We start from the raw sequence: 21,896 nt of genomic DNA on the forward strand, positions 1-21,896 counted from the left end.
GCAGGCTCCATTTACTTATACAAGTTGTTTGCGACCTGTGAGGTAGGACTTGAACCGGCTAATATTCGCCACTCCTAATGCCCGAAGTTTTTTTTTTTTTTTTTTTTTTTTTTTTTTTTTTTTTTTTTTATAAAACAAGCCCACCGGCTGCACCGGCCCAGCTACGCCGGGGGCCTTGGCCTGCGGCGCTCGCCCTGGGCTACGCCCCTTTTTTGGAAAATAAAGAGTTCTTCTTCGAGTTCTTCTTCGAGTTCTTCTTCGAGTTCTTCGAGTTCTTCTTCGAGTTCTTCGAGTTCTTTTTCGAGTTCTTCGAGTTCTTCTTCGAGTTCTTCGAGTTCTTCTTTGAGTTCTTCGAGTTCTTCTTCGAGTTCTTCTTCGAGTTCTTCGAGTTCTTCTTCGAGTTCTTCGAGTTCTTCTTCTTCGAGTTCTCCTTCTTCTTCGAGTTCTTCTTCTTCGAGTTCTTCTTCGAGTTCTTCTCTTTCGAGTTCTTCGAGTTCTTCTTTTTCGAGTTCTTCGAGTTCTTCTTTTTCGAGTTCTTCGAGTTCTTCTTTTTCGAGTTCTTCGAGTTCTTCGAGTTCTTCTTCTTCGAGTTTTTCGATTTCTTCTTCGAGTTCTACTTCTTCTTCTTCGAGTTCTTCGAGTTCTTCTTCTTCCTCTTCTTCGAGTTCTTCTTCTTCGAGTTCTTCTTCTTCTTCTTCTTCTTCTTCTTCTTCTTCTTCTTCTTCTTCTTCTTCTTCTTCTTCTTCTTCGAGTTCTTCCTCTTCTTCTTCGATTTCTTCGAGTTCTTCTTCTTCACCGTAGTTGGCGGTGTAACCGATTTACCACCAAACGCGAAGGCGTGACCGAATTACCACCGGACGGCGTAAGCAACCATTATTTTTTTTTATATTAGATATCATGGTCCACTGTGTCAAATGCCTTTTGTAGACCCAACAAAACTAAACCCGTGTAGTTACCTCTGTCGCATTCCTGTTTTATGAGATCGTAAAGGTATATTAAGCTGGTGTCTGTTGAGTACTTTGGTCTAAAACCAGATTGCAAAGCGTATAGTAGATTGCGTTCCCTGAGGTAGGTATCTAACTGATTGTACACGATACGTTCCAAAACTTTGGAAATAATACCTAGAATGGAAACAGGCCTGTAGTTTCCTACCTCAGTTTTTGCGTTTTTCTTATAAAGAGGTGTTACCCGAGCCCTTTTCATGTCGCTTGAGATAAATCCTAAACTGATAGACCAATCTATTATGTGAGTTATAGGAGGAGTTATGGTTGTGGTCCCATCCTTAACAAACCTCGCAGGAATATCGTCTAACCCTGTAGCGTTATTAGCACTTATGTTAGCCAGTAGTTTAAACACTTCTTCTTGAGTGGTCTCGTGTAGTTGGAAACACTTTGTGGACTTATCTTTATAGTACTCCTGAACGTACCCCACCCCAAACTTCCCAGAACCCGTTAGGAGGGATTTTACTAGTTTAGTGGCTATGGTTGTGAAAATGAGTTGAAGTGGTTAGCTATGGTGTTCTTATCAGAGTTAAGCTCGCCGTTTATTATGAGTCCTATCCTGTCTGCTTTGTTACTAGGCTTAGTGTGGACTTCTAGGGTCCTCAGAGTTTGCCAAAGCTTCTTTGGATCGTGTTTGTTTTGGTTCACCATGTTAGTACAATAATCAGTTTTGGCTTTTTCCCTCCAATATTTCACATGATTCCTATAGTATATATAGCCATTATAGTCCTCCTGTTTTCTACTTTTCTTAAATCTTGCAATAAATCTGTCTCTATCTCTAATCAAACCCAGTACTTCGCTTGTCATCCATGGTTCCGTCCTCTGTTTTATTCGTATCTCTTTGAGAGGCGCTACTCTGTCAATAATAGTCAGAAATGTGTACTTAAAATTAGACCAGGCCTCACAAACATCAGAACAATTAAATACTACCGACCAGTCTGTCCTACCCAGTTCATCTACAAAATGTTCCCGTGAGTAATGCTTCATGGAACGAAGCTTCATTGTGTTGTGCTTATTGTAAATCGTCTTCCTAGCTTTCCTAGTACAATATATGAGCTTGTGGTCACTAAGACTATAATCACAAGCACCAGGCTGCGTTATCTTATTACAATCGGATACCATGATAAGATCTATGACGGACCTGGAAGTGCCTGTTATTCTAGTAGGCTCATCAATCAGTTGTGTCAGGCCATGAGATTTTAGCAAGTCCCTCATTGCCTTAAAAAGGTTATAATTTGTACTTGCCAGATTCGTATTAAAATCACCTAGGATAATAATTTCTTGGCCATGCATATTGACCTGATTGAAACAGGTAGTTTCTAATGAGCTATAGAAAGACATCTGTTTCGGTGGTCTGTAACAGACCCCACATAAGATGGGATGTTATTCAGGTAACAGTATTTCTATCCACACAGCTTCGAGGTCCTCTTTAATCATAAGGTCTGTGCGAGGGTTGAATGCTATATCACTGCAAATGAAAATACATACCCCTCCTCCGGCCCTCTTTCTATCATTACACACAACCCGGTATCGCAATTTCTGAGTCTGAGATAAGATCATAAGAATGAAGAGACTGCAAGAGACCATAAGGCCTACACTAGGCTGATCCGTATCCATCACCACCTGTCATCCCCATCCATAAAGTTGTCTAATCGTTTCTTAAAACAATTGATAGTTTCAGCGCTTACTACATGGTTACTAAGTTTATTCCATTCATCGACCACCCTATTAGTAAACAAATTCTTGCCTATTTCCTTTTTAAATCTAAATGTGTCCAGTTTATAACCATTATTACGAGTCCTGCCCTGTTGTTTTAATAAGATGACCTTGTTTGCATCACCCTTGTTAAAACCTTTGATCCACTTGAACACCTCTATTAGATCATCCCGCACTCTGCGTCTTTCCAGAGAGTGTAAGTTAAGGTGCCTAAGCCTCTCTCCGTAAGGTAAATTTCCGAGTCCATGTATCATTTTGGTCATTCTTCTCTGTACTGATTCTAGTGAATTGATGTCCATTCTGTAGGACTGAGACCAAAACTGTACCGCATAGTCAAGGATGGGTCTAACTATCGCTGGATAGAGTTTAATAATTACCTCTGCACTACTATTCGTTACCGTCCTAGCAATGAAGCCTAATGCTCTATTAGCTTTATTCCTGGCGCTAATCCACTGTTTCCTGGTTTTAAGGTCCGGACTCACTAGAACTCCCAAGTCTCTCTCGCACTCAGTTTTCTCTAAAAACGTGTTATCTAAGCTGTATCTATTTTCGGGGTCGTGTAGCCCTTCGTTTAACACGCTACACTTAGAGATATTGAAGTTTATTTGCCATTTCACCGACCATGTGAACAATTTGTTAAAATCATCATGGTACTGTCTAGCCAGGTTTCGGTGACACCGATGACAGCTGTCCTGGTGCGCCGCGCTAGTAGACGGAACTCGTCTATCTTTGGTAGAAGGCTTCTAGCATTCAAGTGCACGAAGCGGAGGCCTCGCTTGTTGAAGCAATTAAAGTCCTCCCAGGGTGATGTGTGGGGCGGGGCACAGCGATCGGGGTTAACAGGTATAGGGTCATCCTCTCCATCGGGCATGGGGGGCCTGGTAGTTCTTAAAGTGTACACCCATTGCAAGTGAAGTGGAGAATGTCCTCATTCACCAAGGCGGTATTGTAGGTTTCGAGAGAAATTCCACAACACTTGATACGAGTCCACTCCCCACAGGAGTTGCAGCTGACGGCTCTACTGTTGCGACGGACTCCTTTTAGACAGCTTCCACATGGGTGTTTTGGGACTCTTGCTGCAACTGGGCCAGGACAGGGATGTATATCACCGCAGAGAAGGAGGGCGTAAGATCAGAAACTTGGAAGTGTTGATTTTTCTCTTCGGTGTTATGTGGGAACTTCCCTTTGTTTATCTAATCGAACCCAAAGCCACTTTCTGACTTCTTTTGTTGAGTCAGGCGGGGGGAAGGAACTGAACATAAGAACATAAGAATGAAGGAGACTGCAAGAGACCACAAGGCCTACACTAGGCAGCTCCGTATCCATCACCACCTGTCATCCCCATCCATAAAGTTGTCTATACTCGTTGCATTGAGAAATGGCCGTTAGGGCGGAGCACTGGGAGTCCCCCTGTGTTGCCACATATAATTATTCTATAATTTTATTTTATTCTATAATTTTATTTTATATTTTTATAATGTTGCCACATATAATTATATTCCAATTTTTTGTCACACACCACCACTGATGTAAAAATCAAAGCAATGTTTTCTATACAAAGGTTTCGTTTCCTCGAGTCAGACATGGCATATGAGCAAGGGAGAGCGACGTTGCCCTACATTTATTCTCTGGCTCCGCCCCCCTCACACTGCATTCTGTGTGAGCCGTGCGGGCCGTGTTATCTGTGGAGATGTGGCAACACCGGGAAATCTCCTAACCCCGCCTTAGCGGTCACTTCTCGTTGCGGTGACTATAATCGTTTCTTAAAGCAACTGATAGTTTCAGCACTTACTACACGGTTACTAAGTTTATTCCATTCATCGACCACCCTATTAGTAAACCGATTCTTGCCAATTTCCTTCTTAAATCTAAATTTGTCCAGTTTATACCCATTACTGCAAGTCCTGCCCTGTTGTTTTAATATGATGTCCTTGTTTGCATCACCCTTGTTAAAGCCTTTGATCCACTTGAACACCTCTATTTGATCGCCCCGCAATCTGCGTCTTTCCAGAGAGTGTAAGGGTGCCTAAGCCTCTCTTTGTAAGGCAAATTTCTGAGTCCATGTATCATTTTGGTCATTCTTCTCTGTACTGATTCTAGTGAATTGATGTCCATTATGGCACAGATTATGGTGGTTATAAGAGATCCTTGAGCTTCTTTCTCTAACCAAAATGTTAGAGAGGAGCGGGGTGTACCCAGGAATGCCCACTGCAACGTATGAAGGTTGACCACTTACAACGTTGATCAGCAAGACCGCTCCCAGCCGGGCTAAAAGCATACCGGTCATCCCTGACGTAATTTTCACGAGTATATACTATTCACGGCATGATACAAAGCAACGATTGTGAACTCTACTGGAGACACTAAAGGCCGCGTACTTGCAACAACAACAACATCGGCCCCACTCGGTGATTTAGACAAATCGTTTAAGATCACTTCTTTGTGCCAGGTTTATCCTTTCCGCCCTTACCACGATGAACAGTGAAGTAAGGATAATTACAAAATTCGGAAAAGAAATCGAAAGAGAAGAATACGAAGGAGGAAAGAGCAGGGAGGAGGAGAAGGAGGAGGGGGAGGAGGAGACTTGGGCGAGGGGAGAGCAGGGATGAATAGGAGAGAGGAGGAGGAGGAGGAGGAGGAGCAACCAGTATAAAAAGTTAGAAAAACCGACAACGGTAATCGTAAGGAATGGATACATAACCTTGGAGCCTGCTGGAGAGGAATTATAGTAAATATGAGGCATCAAAATATAAACAGATCACAATTTCTTTTCTGTTAGAAAATGGCGAATCAATAATGGCCTTATCACAAGGCCATCACATCCACGTCCCTCACATGGCAGGGGGGGGGGGAGAGTTCATATGATCTGGGTCGGCACATTTATGAGGGGAGACAATTCTAGGCTGGACATGCCGCCTACAAGGCTGTCAAAATAATTATAAAGAATAAACAGAAATAATATAAATCGGCAGAAAAGTAAGGAATAGTGGAGATGGAAAGTGATGATGGGGGAAATGGGGGGCATCACTGAGAACTTTCAATTGCCCCGGGCGGCATTTACAGCTGGTATGTAAAGGCTCTGATTATATCAGTACATTAAATTTAAAGAAAATTTTATTTACTATTCTCTTAAATATGTAGAAATTCATGCAACAAAAGGTTATACTGGAAGAAATATACTGTCTTGTGAGTTGGTAACACCCACGGGGTACGATACGTTTTCCGTAACAAGGAGTTGACGTCATTATCGCCGGAAGCAGGGCATGTTAGACGTACGAATATCATGGTACATGTACGATGTACGATAATAATCCTCATTATCGTACCGTTTGTACCACAATTTTCTGTATTTCGTACGATTTGAACGATAATTTTCCATGTTTATTAAATAGTTGTATAGAATATTGAAAGGTTGAAAAAGAAAAAAAACGGTAAATGTCACTTAGTTTCAAGGAATGTGGAAAAATAATTAATGGGACTGGAAGGTTTCCAACCGTTAGAAAACAATAAGATCACGTGTTCAAAACGTTCAGAAAGTGTTCAGTGGTGGAGTAAGCTAAAGTTCATCACATGAACTTTCATTCAATATGGACTCATCTTCAGAATCAAAAAAGAGAAAGGTGAGCTATAAGTTATGCTTTCTTAACCGATGCATCTTACAGGCAATTAGTTACAGAATAATTTATTAAGTGTACTTTGCTTCTGCGTAGCTAAGGCAAAGTTGAGTATGATGTAATATCCACTGCCAAATGTTATATCAGACAGAAATGTTAAATATCATAGTGGCTATTTTAAGATTATTAAAGTGAGAATGTAAACTTAGAATGTTCGGACAATTTGCAGTTTCACCCAACCAACGATTTTGTGATATAGCTAATGTGTTTTCAAGTAATGAATTATTGACGTTATGAACTTATGCCCACACCTCCTGAGGCGTGGCCAGACGTCCTCCTTTAGGCCGGACAGTCCTCCTTTTGAGTACTTTGTCCTCCATCCGGCGTAACCTCACGCCGGACGTGCATTTGTCCTCCTTTCTTGGGGTGTGACAAAAATAAACAAATAGATAAATAAATAAATAGATAAATAAATAAATAGAAAAAATAGATGAACAGATAACCTTAGGTATACAATAATGCCGTAAAAGTAAATTATATATTATATATATATATATATATATATATATATATATATATATATATATATATATATATATATATTATATATATATATATTGGAAATAGACTCATCTGCTGGGATTCAAACCCTTGCCTACGCGGCTTGCGTCTTGTAAGACAAAGACCTTACCAATCACGCTATCTCGACCCTACAAAACGAAATGATCTAGTTCACGGCCCACTCGTTCCGCCGAGGGCACTCGGACAGAACGTGATACGTAATATATTTCATCAAATCCTTTATGCAGGCTAGTCTTCCGACAAGTGTTTGTGTCATGTGACATTTTGGAAATAGACTCATCTGCTGGGATTCGAACCCTTGCCTACGCGGCTTGCGTCTTGTAAGACAAAGACCTTACCGATCACGCTATCTCGACCTTACAAAATTTAGTTCACGGCCCAGTCGTTCCGCCGAGGGCACTCGGACAGAACGTGATACGTAATGTATTTCATCAAATCCTTTATGCAGGTTAGTCTTCCGACAAGTGTTTGTGTCATTTGACATTTTGGAAATAGACTCAGCTGCTGGGATTCGAACCCTTGCCTACGCGACTTACGTCTTGTAAGACAAAGACCTTACCGATCACGCTATCTCGACCCTACAAAACGAAACGACTTAGTTCACGGCCCAGTCATTCCGCCGAGGGCACTCGGACAGAACGTGATACGTAATGTATTTCATCAAATCCTTTATGCAGGCTAGTCTTCCGACAAGTGTTTGTGTCATTTTACATTTTGGAAATAGACTCATCTGCTGGGATTCGAACCCTTGCCTACGCGGCTTGCGACTTGTAAGACAAAAACCTTACCGATCACGCTATCTCGACCCTACAAAACGAAACGACTTACTTCACGGCCCAGTCGTTCCGCCCAAGATCTAAGAATATAAGGTCTAACCACTTCCGACCGAATTTCGAGGGAGTTGGCGCAGCGGGCCCGTGAACGTCACCTGGCTGTTCAAAGTGGGGTTAGCGGGTCCTATAGCTGTCAGTTGAAGCTGGTCCGTCGTTCGAAAATGACGTTGCCTTCGCTCGCACCGCTCCACGTAATTAGTTACATTCTGACAAATATTATATAAAATATATATATAAATATATATAAAATATTATAGTTCCTGTCTATACATATGAATATATAATATATATGATATATATAATATATATATATATATAATATATAAAATATTATAGTTCCTGTCTTCCTTGGCGTTTCATAGTTTTCTTCAGTGTTTCACAAAGAGAAAATGGACCCAGCCTAATGACGTCAGAAGCAGCGCAGAATTCAAACGGTCTGACCTGTATATTTAGACCTTGGTTCCGCCGAGGGCACTCGGACAGAACGTGATACGTAATGTATTTCATCAAATCCTTTATGGGCCGTGAACTAAGTCGTTTCGTTTTGTAGGGTCGAGATAGCGTGATCGGTAAGGTCTTTGTCTTACAAGACGCAAGCCGCGTAGGCAAGGGTTCGAATCCCAGCAGATGAGTCTATTTCCAAAATGTCACATGACACAAACACTTGTCGGAAGACTAGCCTGCATAAAGGATTTGATGAAATACATTACGTATCACGTTCTGTCCGAGTGCCCTCAGCGGAACGACTGGGCCATGAACTAAGTCGTTTCGTTTTGTAGGGTCGAGATAGCGTGATCGGTAAGGTCTTTGTCTTACAAGACGCAAGCCGCGTAGGCAAGGGTTCGAATCCCAGCAGATGAGTCTATTTCCAAAATGTCAAATGACACAAACACTTGTCGAAGACTAGCCTGCATAAAGGATTTGATGAAATACATTACGTATCACGTTCTGTCCGAGTGCCCTCGGCGGAACGACTGGGCCGTGAACTAAGTCGTTTCGTTTTGTAGGGTCGAGATAGCGTGATCGGTAAGGTCTTTGTCTTACAAGACGCAAGCCGCGTAGGCAAGGGTTCGAATCCCAGCAGATGAGTCTATTTCCAAAATGTCAAATGACACAAACAAATGTATATATATATATATATATATATATATATATATATATGTATATATATATATATGTATGTATATATATAATGTACTGTATATATATATATATATATATATATATATATACATATGTATATTTATATACATATGTATATGTATATATAATATATTATACATATATATATATATATATATATATATATATATATATATATATGTATATTATACTCATCGATATGCAGTGTCCTCCTTTATGGAAATTTGGAAATAGCCACCCTAATCTCCTCCCCAACGATCTTGGGGGACCTATGGGAAATCGGGGTTTTTGGGTGGGGAGCACTAATAAATCGAGTAATGCGCGTTGCAAAGCAGGTCTACAATCAACAAGGACACATAAAAAATACATGAAAATACTTAGATTTCACCTTTGAGGGCGGGAGTGGCGCCGGCTGCGACCGTACCCATGTTATTATTGAGCAGCGTCACCAGCGATTCGCAAATTTTCTCGTTTAATTTCTTGCTTTTAGTTTCACCCAGCCAACGTTTTTCTAATGTGGCTTATGTGTTTCTGTTGAGATATGTTGTGTGTTGATTGACTGTGTACGTAATTTCCGTCGCAAATGCGTAGTTTTCAAGTAATGAATATTTCAACTTATGCCTATATCTCCTCCCGAAATGCAGCGTTGCTCCATTTGTGATTTATCCGGTACATTTGAGCGTTGCTGTTATTGTGCTTTGGTGGGGATTGGAGGGTCGGGGGGGGGGGCAAAGGCCCCAGCTAGGTTAGGTTGAGGTTAGGTTAGGTTAGGTCAGGTTGGGGTTAGGTTAGGTTGAGGTTAGGTTACATTACGTTGCGTTAGGTTAGGTTGAGGTTAGGTTAGGCCAAGGTCTATATATACCAGGTCTAACCACTTCCGACAGAATTTCGAGGGTGTTGGCGCAGCGGGCCCGTGGCGTCACCTGGCTGCTCAAAGTGGGGTTCGCGCGTACCATCGCTGTTAGTTGTAGCTGGTTCGTTGCGCGGACAAGTTGCTGCCTCCGCTCGCACCGCTTCACGCAATTAGTTATATTCTGACAATGAAGATCTATATTTACCGGTATATATAGATCTTGACAATATGGCTTATTGTGCCATTAAGGGTTGTGGCTCAAACCAAAGAGTAATTAAGCCAAATGTTAATTTTCATCGTTTCCCTGCAAATACATACACACACATACGCACATGTGAACGTGTACACATATAAGCACACACGACGATATCTCCCCTTCCCGTAAAATACAAGTATATAAACACACACACACACACACACACACACACACACACACACACACACACACACACACACACACACACACACACACACACATACATGTGAACGTGTACACATATAAGCACACACGACGATATCTCCCCTTCCCGTAAAATACAAATATATAAATACACACACACCGCATTTGCATGAATAAGTCGGTGGCGCGGTTGGTAGAGACTCGGATCCAAACGATAGAAGTATCGGTGGTACCTGGTTCGAATCCTACCAGAGGCTGATTTTTTTCAGTATCACTGCGCTTCGAGTCATTACTCGCAACTCTCGTGGGCGGGGTGTTGGGGATGTGTGTGCGTGTAAGTTCATAGATCGGACATAGGAGCTCTGAACTCTCTTCCGGGAGGGAAATAGCTGTCGACCACGAGTCCAACACGTGATCCAAAAGACTAAGATGAATCACACACACACACACACACACACATGTGAACATGTACACATATAAGCACACACGACGATGTCTCCCCTTACCGTAAAATACAAGTATATAGGTATACACACACACACGCACACACACACACACACACACACACACACACACACACACACACACACACACACACACACACACACACACACACACACACACACACACGCACACACACACATGTGAACGTGTACACATATAAGCACACACGACGATATCTCCCCTTCCCGTAAAATACAAGTATATAAATACACACACACACATACACACACACACGCACACAAACATACACACACACATGTGAACGTGTACACAAATAAGCACACACGACGATATTTCCCCTTCCCGTAAAATATAAGTATATAAATACACACACACACACACACACACACACACACACACACACACACACACACACACACACACACACACACACACACACACACACACACACACACACACTGATAATAGCAATGAGCTAGAGAGAGAGATAACGGGGGGAAAATATAATAGTTCCAGTCTTCTTTAGCGTTTCACAGTTTTCTTCAGTGTTTCACAAAGAGAAAACGGAAGCAGCTAAATGACGTCAGAAGCTGCGCAGAACGGCTAAAACGGTTAGACCTGGTGTATATAGATCTTGGGTTAGGCAAAGCTCCCAGCTACGTTAGGTTAGGTTAAGTTGAGATTGGGTTAAGTTGAGGCTAGGTTTTGTTAGGTTGGTTAGGTTTGGTTAGGTTAGGCAAAGCCTCCAGCAACGTTAGGTTAGGTAAGCTTGAGGTTAGGTTAGGTTGAGGTTTGGTTGCGTTGAGGTTAGGTTAGGTTTTCTTAGGTTAGTTGTACACAAAATTGCAACCCTCGGTCCTCTCGAAGTTTCATCAATTTATTCCCTAATTTACGGTTAGCAACTCTTGCGCGGGCGGATTGGGCTTCGCTAAATGTAGTGGATATAGCGAGAAATTTTTCGATTCGTTGGTAACGCTGCTGAACAATAACATGGCTACGTTCGCGTTAGCCGGCCCCACTCCCGCCATCAAAGGTGAAATTGATGTATTTTCATATATTTTTTATGTGTTCTTGTTGATTTTATATCTGTTTGGCAACGCGCATTACTCGATTTCATGCTCCCCACCCAAAAACCCCGATTTCCCACAGGTCTCCCAAGATCGTTGGGGAGGAGATGTAGGTATAAGTGCATAACTTTAATAATTCATTACTTGAAAACTACGCATTTGCGACGGAAATGATGTACATCATCATTCAATATACAACATATCTCACCAGAAACACATAAGCCACAAAAAAAAAAAAAAAAAAAAAAAAAAATCGTTGGTTGGGTGAAACTGCAAATTGACCGAATGTTCATGTAAAAGAGGCAAATGGTATTATCATGTGTAGCATCGTGAGTTCAAGCAGTGAAATATGTCATATGTATTTGTACTCTACGCAGGCACCTGCTGGCCCTTCTAGACAGGCTGAGGCATCTACTTCAGGCTCTCGGTCTCGTCGTCAACAACGATATAGGAAGGCATGGGAAACAGACCCTGCTTTCAAACCGTGGCTACAGGAAACACCTGACCCGTATAAAGCTAGGTGTAGACTTTGTAACGTTACTATTACTGCAGAGCGAACAGTGTTAATAAACCATGTAAAAAGCAAAAAACACTGTTCAAAATTCAATGGTACAACGGACAATCAGGAACCAGTATCAACCTCCTTAAAACAAACCGCAAAAGATCCTGTGGCAAGGGCAGAAATAAAGCTGGCAAGTGTTCTAGCTGCACATAATTTGCCTTTTGAGGTAATGGATCACTTGTCAGAGGTCTTGAGAGATATTTTTAGTGACTCCAATATAGCACAAGAATTTGCTGTGAAAAGAACTAAAACAACTGAAGTTGTAACTAATGTCATAGGAAAGTCCTACAAAGAACAACTTGCTCACAAACTAAGAGAAACAAAATTTAGCGTTCTTGCGGACGAGTCTACTGACGTTGGTTCCATAAAAACATCTTGTGTTGTAGTAAGATTCTTTGATCATGATACTGGGTGTGTTGAAAGTAAATTCTGGGAGCTGTGTGAAATTTACAATACAGCCAACTCTGAAAATGTCGAAAAAGGAGCCACTGGTAATCTCTATGAAGGAATGTTGAAAACATTTGAGAAACATGAAATCCCAGTTACACAAATAATAGGTTTTGGGGCTGATGAGCGTAGTGCAATGATGGGAGCTCACAATTCAGTTGAAAGTCGCTTCCGTAATGAATGTCCTGGTCTTTTTGTAATTAAATGTGTTTGCCATTCTGCTCACCTCTGTGCCAGCGAGGCTTGTAAGACTCTGCCTAAAAAGTGTGAGGATTTAGCAAGAGACGTGTACAATTTCTTTAAGGGTAATAGTAAGCGCCAGAGTAAGTTTGTACAATTTCAGTCTTTCCTTCACTTGAAGCCCCATAAGATGCTACACCCATCACAGACGAGGTGGTTGTCATTGGTTGATGTTGTTCAGAGGGTCTTGGAACAATGGGAAGCTCTTCGGTTGTTTTTCGAAGACCTGCGTTCTTCTGAGAGGCTAGTTGCTGCTGATACAATTTCCGACTCTCTCCGTAACCCTTTCATTAAGTTGTACTACTGCTTCCTAGATTGGATTTTGCCAAAGTTCACTAATTTTAATAAGTACTTTCAGTCAGATAAGCCAGTGATAACCGTGCTCCATGAAAAAGTAAGTGCTCTTTTTAAGGAAATTATCCTCTCATTCATGGAGAGAGAATATGTAATGAAAACAGAACTTTGTTTGATAGATCCAAATAGAAAAGATAAGCATCTCAGTGACACAGAAATATATCTAGGTGTAAAAGTGTTACAAGAACTTCAAGTCTCCCGTGTAACAGCAAGAAAATATGAGTTGAAGGAATTTTTCCAACGCTGCCGCGAGTTTATGTCTGTGGCTTGCTGTGAAATTAAAAAGAAGTATGATTTCAGCGACAATGTTATCTCAAAACTAAATTGTCTGACTCCAACTAATGCTTTATCATCGAATTTTAGGAAGTCAGTTCCTTCTTTGGTACCCTTAGTAACTGCATTGCCCCTTCTTGTACCTCCAGAAGACAGCTCATTATTGCAAAGACTGGATGATCAATGGCGAATATTGCCACTGGAGGGCGACAACTCGGCCTTGAATACAGAGGACATTGATAAGTTTTGGACTACATTATCAAAAGATAAACCAAACTTAACAGACCTTTCACAGTTTGCACTCTCTGTTCTTAGCCTACCCCATTCGAATGCAGAATGTGAGAGAGTTTTTAGTAAAATTAACCTTTTCAAAACTAAGGCAAGAAATAGGTTGAAGACAGCAACTGTAAATGGGGCACTGCTAGCAACAGAATGTATGAAGTCTACTGGATCATGCTGTAAAAACTTTAACCCAACAAATGATATGTATTCTCTCTTGGCAGCCAAGGAACTATACAGTAACACCTCACATTCTGACTCTGAGTAATGTTATAAGCCATGAGGTATAGTTTATGTCTAGAATATGAATAGTTATTTTTAATTACATACAAATATGAAAGTTTTTTTTATTTTATTTTTTTTTCATTACACTGATGTGGCCTATTATATGTGATTTGCTATTGAGGTATGGTATGTGTTAAAATGTGATTAGCTGATTATTTCCAATGAAACACTAATTTGTGAAAGATCATTTATTTGAATTTCTCAATATTAATAAAATTTAGAAAGATGCATAAAATGTGCATTTTATTTATCTCAAAGGATATATATTAGATCTCAAAATGTACGATAATTTGCACGATATTTCTTTAATAACAGTACGATAATTTTACCATGAAAACAATAATTTTGAGGTCCCTGTATGATAATATTGTGTTCAGAATCTGGCAACCCTGGCCGGGAGAGGGAGCGGCATTAAGAAGTCGACCTTTAGTTAGGCTGAACCTTTGTATTCATAATAAACCTACAGTCAATATCCTGCTTCTGTCTGCACCTACCACCCCAACATGTCTCCAATTATGCAAATATAAACAATCAGGTCTTGGTTAAGGGCGGAACAAAGGGGTAAACTATCCATCCCATTCTTGGTCCTCCCTTCAAGTTTACTCCACCCACCTCTGCCTTCCACACCATTCCTGTTATTCCGTTTTCACCCCTTTCCATGTGTTCAAACCACCCCAGTATTCCTTGAACAACCTTAACTGCCAACTCTTTTTCACTCCTGCTTTTCGCCTTATCTCCTCATTCCTCACCTCACATTTGCTATTCTCTTTGCCACCCTAACCTTGAATTTTACTTTCGCCTTTATTCGGTACCTTTCATGTGCTTCCCCATTTTTTTCAACCAATTTTCGTATACTCCCTTCCTTTCTGTTACCACCTGACAAGCATGAGAACACTGTGATACAATTCCTCTCTCTCCTATCACCGCTACGGAGGGAGGTCATAGTTGAAAGGGACAATATAAAGGAGGAAAAACAATAGTACAAATTTTCTCGTCATTCCTTTATATGAAGAGATTTTAATCCCGAACATAGTCGCATGATTAGGGAATTAGTGACACCCCAGAACGATTCCTAATGATTATATGTCAACATACAGTCGATACCCCAATACGATGATGATGATAAAATCGTAATAATGATAGTAGTAATGATAAAAATAATAATGTTGACAATATTGATAATGATAAAGATGATAATGATAACAATAATGAGGAGGAAAAAGAGGAAAAGGGCCAATATTGATCAAATCCAGTTAATTGGCCAGAAAATCAACACCAATTACTGTATTTCCTGTGTCACGGGACGTCCCTTGACATCGAACGCTTCCTGAACAGAGAAGGCAATAACCAGATCGTAATCTACGAACAGTTCCGAACCACAGAAAAGATTGAGGTCCGAGCTGGTACAAGCCCCGCAACCCCCCCACGCACGCACACACACACACACACACACACACACACACACACACACACACACACACACACACACACACACACACACACACACACACACACGACAGTCGAAGTGACAGCGAAGATTGGAACTTGAGAAAAACTTCAATATTCGTGTATCTCAACGACGAAGGAGTACCTGTGTTGTATTAGTAGGGAAGGGGAAAGCTCGTGGTGTAGTGGGAAGGTGAAGAAAAAGGGGAAGGGGAGTGATTACTGGGGAAAATGGAAGGGGACGAATGGGCCCCGGAAGTCAGAAGGAATGTCAACAAAAGATGCGCAGACGATAGAGGTGAAGTCGAAGAGATGAGTAAAAATGTAAAAATTAGAAATATAGATAAGAGCAGCGCAATGGAAGGTGAAGATAATTATTTCCATGGATTTAATGAGGGAGGAGATGACAAACTCCCCCGACTAGCAAGTCTAGAAGACAAACTAGCAAAAGTGAACGAACAGTGGGAGGTTAGGTTCAGTCAACTTACACGGAATACACAAAGAGTTGATAAATTGGAAGACCTAAAGAAGGAGAATCAAAACCTAAATAAATAGAATTAAAAAGACAGTTAAAAGAAGTAAAAGATGAGAATGAGGAATTAAAGAATAATAATACAGAGAATAAAGAGTCCATAGCAAAAGAGATGCAGGATGGAGAAAAGTCCAAGAGAACAAAAAAATTGAATTTAGAGATATAGTAAAACAACAGATGAAAGAACAAACTAAGGACATAGTTATTAAAGTGATGAGAGGGAAGGAAATATAGTAAGAGACTTAGTGGATAAAAATGTATAATTATATTAGGGATGGAAGAGAAGCATAATCCAAATAGAACTACAAGAGTAAAGGAGGAGAAGGAAAGGTAAACAAGACATCAAAAGTAGTTCAAGAAGATGAACAAGAAACAAGGAAAGAAATTGAAGAAATATATAGATAGGGAAATACAATATAGATAAGACCAGACCAATTAAGGTTAAATTCAGGTCACAAACGACAGCATATATTATCTTATCAAAAACAGGGAGACTAGCAAACGGTGATCTATATAAACAGGTATGGACAAAAAGAGAGATGAATAAAGAGGAAAGAGAGGAAGAGAGAACAAAAAGAATAGAAGCTAAGGAAAAAAAAACGAGAAAAGAACAGAGTCAGACAAAGAGGAATTCTATTGGAGAGTAGTGGATATGAAAGTGAGGAAATGGTTCATAGCAGAGAAAAACTGAAGGGAAACAAAAAACACGAAGGAAGTAGCAGAAAATTAAAAGTGTCTTACACAAATATCGATGGCTTAATAACAGGCTTGAGTGAACTAAATGATGATCTTAAGGAAAAAGAACCGGACATAATGGGAATTGTAGGGACAAAATTGAAAGGTCCACTACCACCCAACAGTGTAGGGCATGGTGCACATAATTATTGGATTAGAAACAGAGAGGTAAAACAAGGAGGTGGAATTATGTTCCTGACTAAGGATATATAGAGTAAAGAGTACAGAATGAGAATCAGAGAAGAAACAATGGTCTCAAACTGTCCGGAAATAGATTCAATTTGGAAGTAGGTAGAAACAACTTTGCCAACCGTGTAGTTAATGAATGGAATAAACTTCCTGCACAGGTAGTGCAATGTAGTTCAGTTCGAAGCTTTAAGAATCATTTAGATAAACACCTAAGCAAGATGCTGTAATAATTATAATTTATCTTATATTATTTGTTTTTGTTTTGTTATCATTTGTCTGTCTGATTTTCATTTATTATTAGTTATATGCCAATTTATTATTATTTACTATTTACCTGTTTGTTTATTATTTAACTATACCTATGCATTTATTTATGTATTTTATTTGTTATTTACATTATTATAGTTTTTATTTATTATCTTATTATTATGATTTTTTGTTCGCATCCGACCTAGATATGGACCAAAAGGTCTCCTGTCGGCATGCTCCGCCTTTGTAATCCGCCTTTGTAAAGAAGGCTATAAATGTGAGGAATGTCACATATGGAAAGAATAGAGATGATTATGATGGAAGTGGAGGACAAAGATGGGAAGAGCAGGAAGTTTGTGGTAAATTATGTGCCTCCTAAAACGGCTTCATGGGAAGAGAGAGAACACAAAAATATGTTAGACACAAGGATAACACTAAATAAGATAATGGAAGACGGAGGAAGAATAGTCATAATGGGTGACTTTAATTGTAAAGAAATCTGCTGGGTAGAGATGACAGTGAAGGGTGGAGACGACCTATGGGGAAATGTACTACTTAATATGATTATAGAACATACAATGACGCAATGGATACAAGAGAATACTAGGTATAGAAATGAGGAAGAACCATCGAGACTGGACCTGATAATTGTATCAGAACCCGAAATAATGGACAAGATTGAATATAAGACACTAATAAATAACTGTGACCACATATTGGTTGAACTGGAACTAAATGAGGAAAAATACACGAAAAAATGAACAATATGGAATGGGGAGATTGATGTATGATTTTTTTTTTCTTTTTATAAAATAAGAGAATTCTTTCAAAAAGCAGACTAGGAAAGGATGCATAAGGAGGAAACAACAGTAGAAGAGAAATGGAATATTTTGACAAAAACAATAAAAAGGATATGTAAAGTGTTGGTACAACAAAAGATGTAGGGAGTTAAAAGACAAAAGGGATAAAGCTTGGACAAAATGGAAGAAAGACAAAATATCTGAAAAATGGAAAATATATACTAGTTATAGAAATCAATATGTACAAGTGTGCAGAGAAGAAAAGAGAAAATACGAAAAAGATGTCATAGAAAAATGTAAAGATCAACCAAAACTATTTTACAGATTTATAGACAACAAACTGAAAAACAAGAATTAGTGAAACTACGACAAGGAGTTGAATACACAGAGGAAATAGAAATGGCAGAAATTATGAACAAGCATTTTAAATCAGTGTTTACGAGGGAGAACATACAACTTAGAGATGTTGAGTGGGAGGAGAAAGTCCCCCCTATGAAAGAGATAGAAGTAAAAAGGAAAGAAATAATGAATCACTTGAGTAATCTCGATGTCAGAAAATCGCATGGACCAGATGAAATGGCAAACTGGATTTTGAGAGAATTCAGGGACGAACTAACAGACAAAATACATAGTCTAATAAGCAGTTCATCGAAGGAAGGAAAAGTTCTAGAAGATTGGAAAAGAGCAAATATAGTAAAAATATATAAAGGGGGAAAAAGAAGACCCCACTAACTATAGACTGGTCTCTCCTACAAGAACGATAGCTAAAATTTGTGAATTATCAAAATTAGATGGGTAAAGCACTTGAAAAAAAAAGTACTAAATCCAAGGCAGTTTGGATTTAGACAAGGACGATCATGCATCACAAACTTAATGTGTTTCTATTCAAGGCTAATAGATATAATACAAGAAAGAGATGGATGGGCTGATTGTGCATTTCTAGACCTGAAAAAAAGCTTTTGATAAGGTGCCACATAAGAAATTGCTAAAGAAATTAGAAACTGAAGGAGGAATATAGGGCAAACTGCTTAAGTGGATGGAAGACTTCTTGCATGAAAGAAAAATGAAAGTGGTGATAAGAGACAAACACTCTAATTGGGATGAAGTGATTAGTGGAGTTCTACAAGGAACAGTTCTGGCCCCAATAATGTTTGCTATATATATTAATGATATGGATGAAGGAATTGAAAGTTATATGAGCTTCTTTGCGGACGATGCAAAACTGTCGAAAAAAAGTGAACACTGTAGAAGATTGTGAGTCGCTGCAGAGTGATCAAAATAAAGTATGGGAATGGAGTAGGAAATGGGAGATGTAGTTCGATATTAAGAAATGTAGTATAATGGAATTTGGAAGAAACAAAAAAAGAATAGTGGGATCATGTAAATTGGGAGAGGAAGAAATTAAAAAAAGTAGAAAATGAGAAGGGCCTGGGAGACATTATTATGAATAATAGGTCCCCTGAGAAACATATAAATAATTTTTTTTTGTGAAACTTAAAATTTAATAAGAATAATTAAAGTGGCATTTACATACATGGACGAAGAAATGCTGAAGAAAATACTAGTCACTTTGATAAGACCAAGATTGGAGTATGCAGCAATGACGTGGTCACCAAGTGCAAAAAAATGTATAACAAAACTTGAAAGAATGCAAAGAGCAATTACAAAATTAGCACCAATACTCTCAGAACTTATCATATGAAGAGAGACTAGCAAAACTTGAGTTACAGACATTAGAGCAAAGAAGAGAGGAGACTTGATAACTATAGAATCGTGAAAGGCATAGAATCTATTGATAGAGAGGATCTAATAAAATGGGATAGTAGAGATACAAGAGGACAGGGAAAGAAAATCAAGACAGTTATAGAAGAGACCTGAAAAAGAACAGCTTTCCCCACAGGGATATAGACGTTTGGAACAATTTAGATGAAAATGTGGTGCAAAAACGACACACGAATCTAGATAAAACGAGATATGAAGACGGGGCATCACGAGCATAGCTCCCCTTCCCGTAAAATACAACTAGGTAAATACAAGAGGACACGAGAAGAAGCTAAAGAAGGACAGTTACAGAAAATATTTGAAAAAGAATAGCTTCCCACACAGAGTGATTGATGTCTGGAACAAACTAAACGGGGAAAGTGAGTGCCAAAACTATACAAAATTTTAAGAACAAACTGGATGCAAAACCGGGTCCCTACGAGCATAGCTCTCGTCCCGTAAAATACAACTAAGTAAATAATTACAATTCGACGGCGCAGTGGTAGCGTTCGCGGCCGCCACTACGGCGGTTCGAGTTCGAATCCCGCCCAGGGCTGAAATAATTTCAGTATCGCTGCGCTGCGAGTCGTTACTCCAACTCGGCGGATATTGTAGAAGGCACCCCCGCACACTGATCAATTGTAGAATTTCCACCCCAACTACTCTCAATTGTAGAAGTCCCACCACACACACTGATCAACTGTAGAATATCCATCCCAACTAACATTGGTTAGGTTAGGTTAGATTTGGTTATGTTATGTTTGGTTAGGTTAGGTTAGGCAAGGTCAAGTCAGGTTAGGTCAGGTCGGATTAGGTTAGGTTAAGTTTAGTTAGGATAGGTTTTGTTTTGTTTGGTTAGGTTAGGTTAAGTTAAGCCAAGGCAGGTCAGCGTAGTTCAGGTCAGATTATGTTAGGTTAGGCTATGTATCATGAGCCATGATCAATTGTAGAATGTCCGTCCCAGCAACACTCAATTGTATAATTTCCACCCTATGCACATGTGTAGAGGAAACTCTACAACTTGATCCAGCTATATCCCGCTTCATTCCCTGATGTTATAATGGCACAGTAGTAGCAAATATTGATACAGATATAAGAACGTACGTAAAAACACACACTTATCATGTCAACTGACTTTGTGTGGAGGCTTCAAATCATCTGTGTTTCTTTTACTCACTAACCAGTGACCATTTAGTGTTTGGTGACAATACAAGTGAGATATTATAGTATCAATAATGGTTATATTTCTATATTTCTGTAATTCAAGTTCTAGCGAAGTGACAGTATTAATAAAGAAAACGACTATGGTATGAGTATTTTAGAGAGAACGAAGCTTTAAGGCATGACCTCACTACAACCATTGGTTAATTCCACAATACGATAATGTAAAAGTATGGCCGTGTCCATTGGGGTGTGTGTGTGTGTGTGGGGGGGGGGGGGGGGATAACAACTACTCCCCCCCCTGTTTTTTTTTCTTTAATTTTCACGTTCCCTGGTACTTACACACACAAAATTGGTAGGGTAGTTACCGGAAATATGGAAGTTAGAAATAAATAAATTAATAAATTCCAGGACTGGGGGGATAGTTGCCCTAGAGTACGTCCCGGTAAAGTGTACATGTTAATAGAAGTCACCACTTATTCAAATAACAAGACTTAGTGTGTCATACTAATTAAAAAATACTTGTGTTTCCCCATGTCCGATTCGTCTTCAAACCCTGTGTTCAAATTCTCTAATAATGACTTCGACTCATCATTTTCTGATTCGTAAAGCAGATTGTTCTTAGTTCCATCAAATGTATTACTGATCACGCATTTTCGGATCAATATGATTGGATTGTTGTTGTTTGATTAACCGTCGTATGTTAAGCTGAATCGCACAATTACGACACTGATCCAACAGTAAACAAACAGACGACTACCATCTGTACAAGAACATAGATTCTGTTGTTTCACTCGTCTCCCACGAACACCTTAAACCACCAACCGACATTTTTTGTGTGACTGTACATCAGTCAAGTTAGCCCAAATTCAACCAGCCCCAAGCTCGCTGAATCTTTACGAACGTTGC

The 21,896-nt window shown here is 39.6% G+C and overlaps 1 protein-coding gene across 1 annotated transcript; it reads left to right on the forward strand.

The window, feature by feature from the left end:
• Positions 1-6,235: 6,235 nt before the first annotated feature.
• On the forward strand, positions 6,236-14,604 carry LOC143030258 (protein FAM200B-like). The gene is made up of 2 exons (XM_076193416.1): positions 6,236-6,337; positions 12,052-14,604. Exons 1-2 carry the CDS (start codon positions 6,305-6,307, stop codon positions 14,095-14,097), a joined length of 2,079 nt encoding a protein of 692 aa, XP_076049531.1. The 5' UTR covers positions 6,236-6,304; the 3' UTR covers positions 14,098-14,604.
• The last annotated feature ends 7,292 nt before the right edge of the window (positions 14,605-21,896 follow it).

This window comes from Oratosquilla oratoria, chromosome 1 (assembly GCF_046742065.1).
Source record: "Oratosquilla oratoria isolate Oo_2021 chromosome 1, ASM4674206v1, whole genome shotgun sequence".
Lineage (NCBI taxonomy): Eukaryota > Metazoa > Arthropoda > Malacostraca > Stomatopoda > Squillidae > Oratosquilla > Oratosquilla oratoria.

Bases quoted from the DNA above. Each gene is read 5' to 3' on its own strand.
- LOC143030258 (XM_076193416.1), top strand. From the start codon at position 6,305: ATGGACTCATCTTCAGAATCAAAAAAGAGAAAG. The intron at 6,338-12,051 runs GTGAGCTATAAG...TACTCTACGCAG, and splicing joins CAGAATCAAAAAAGAGAAAG to GCACCTGCTGGCCCTTCTAG.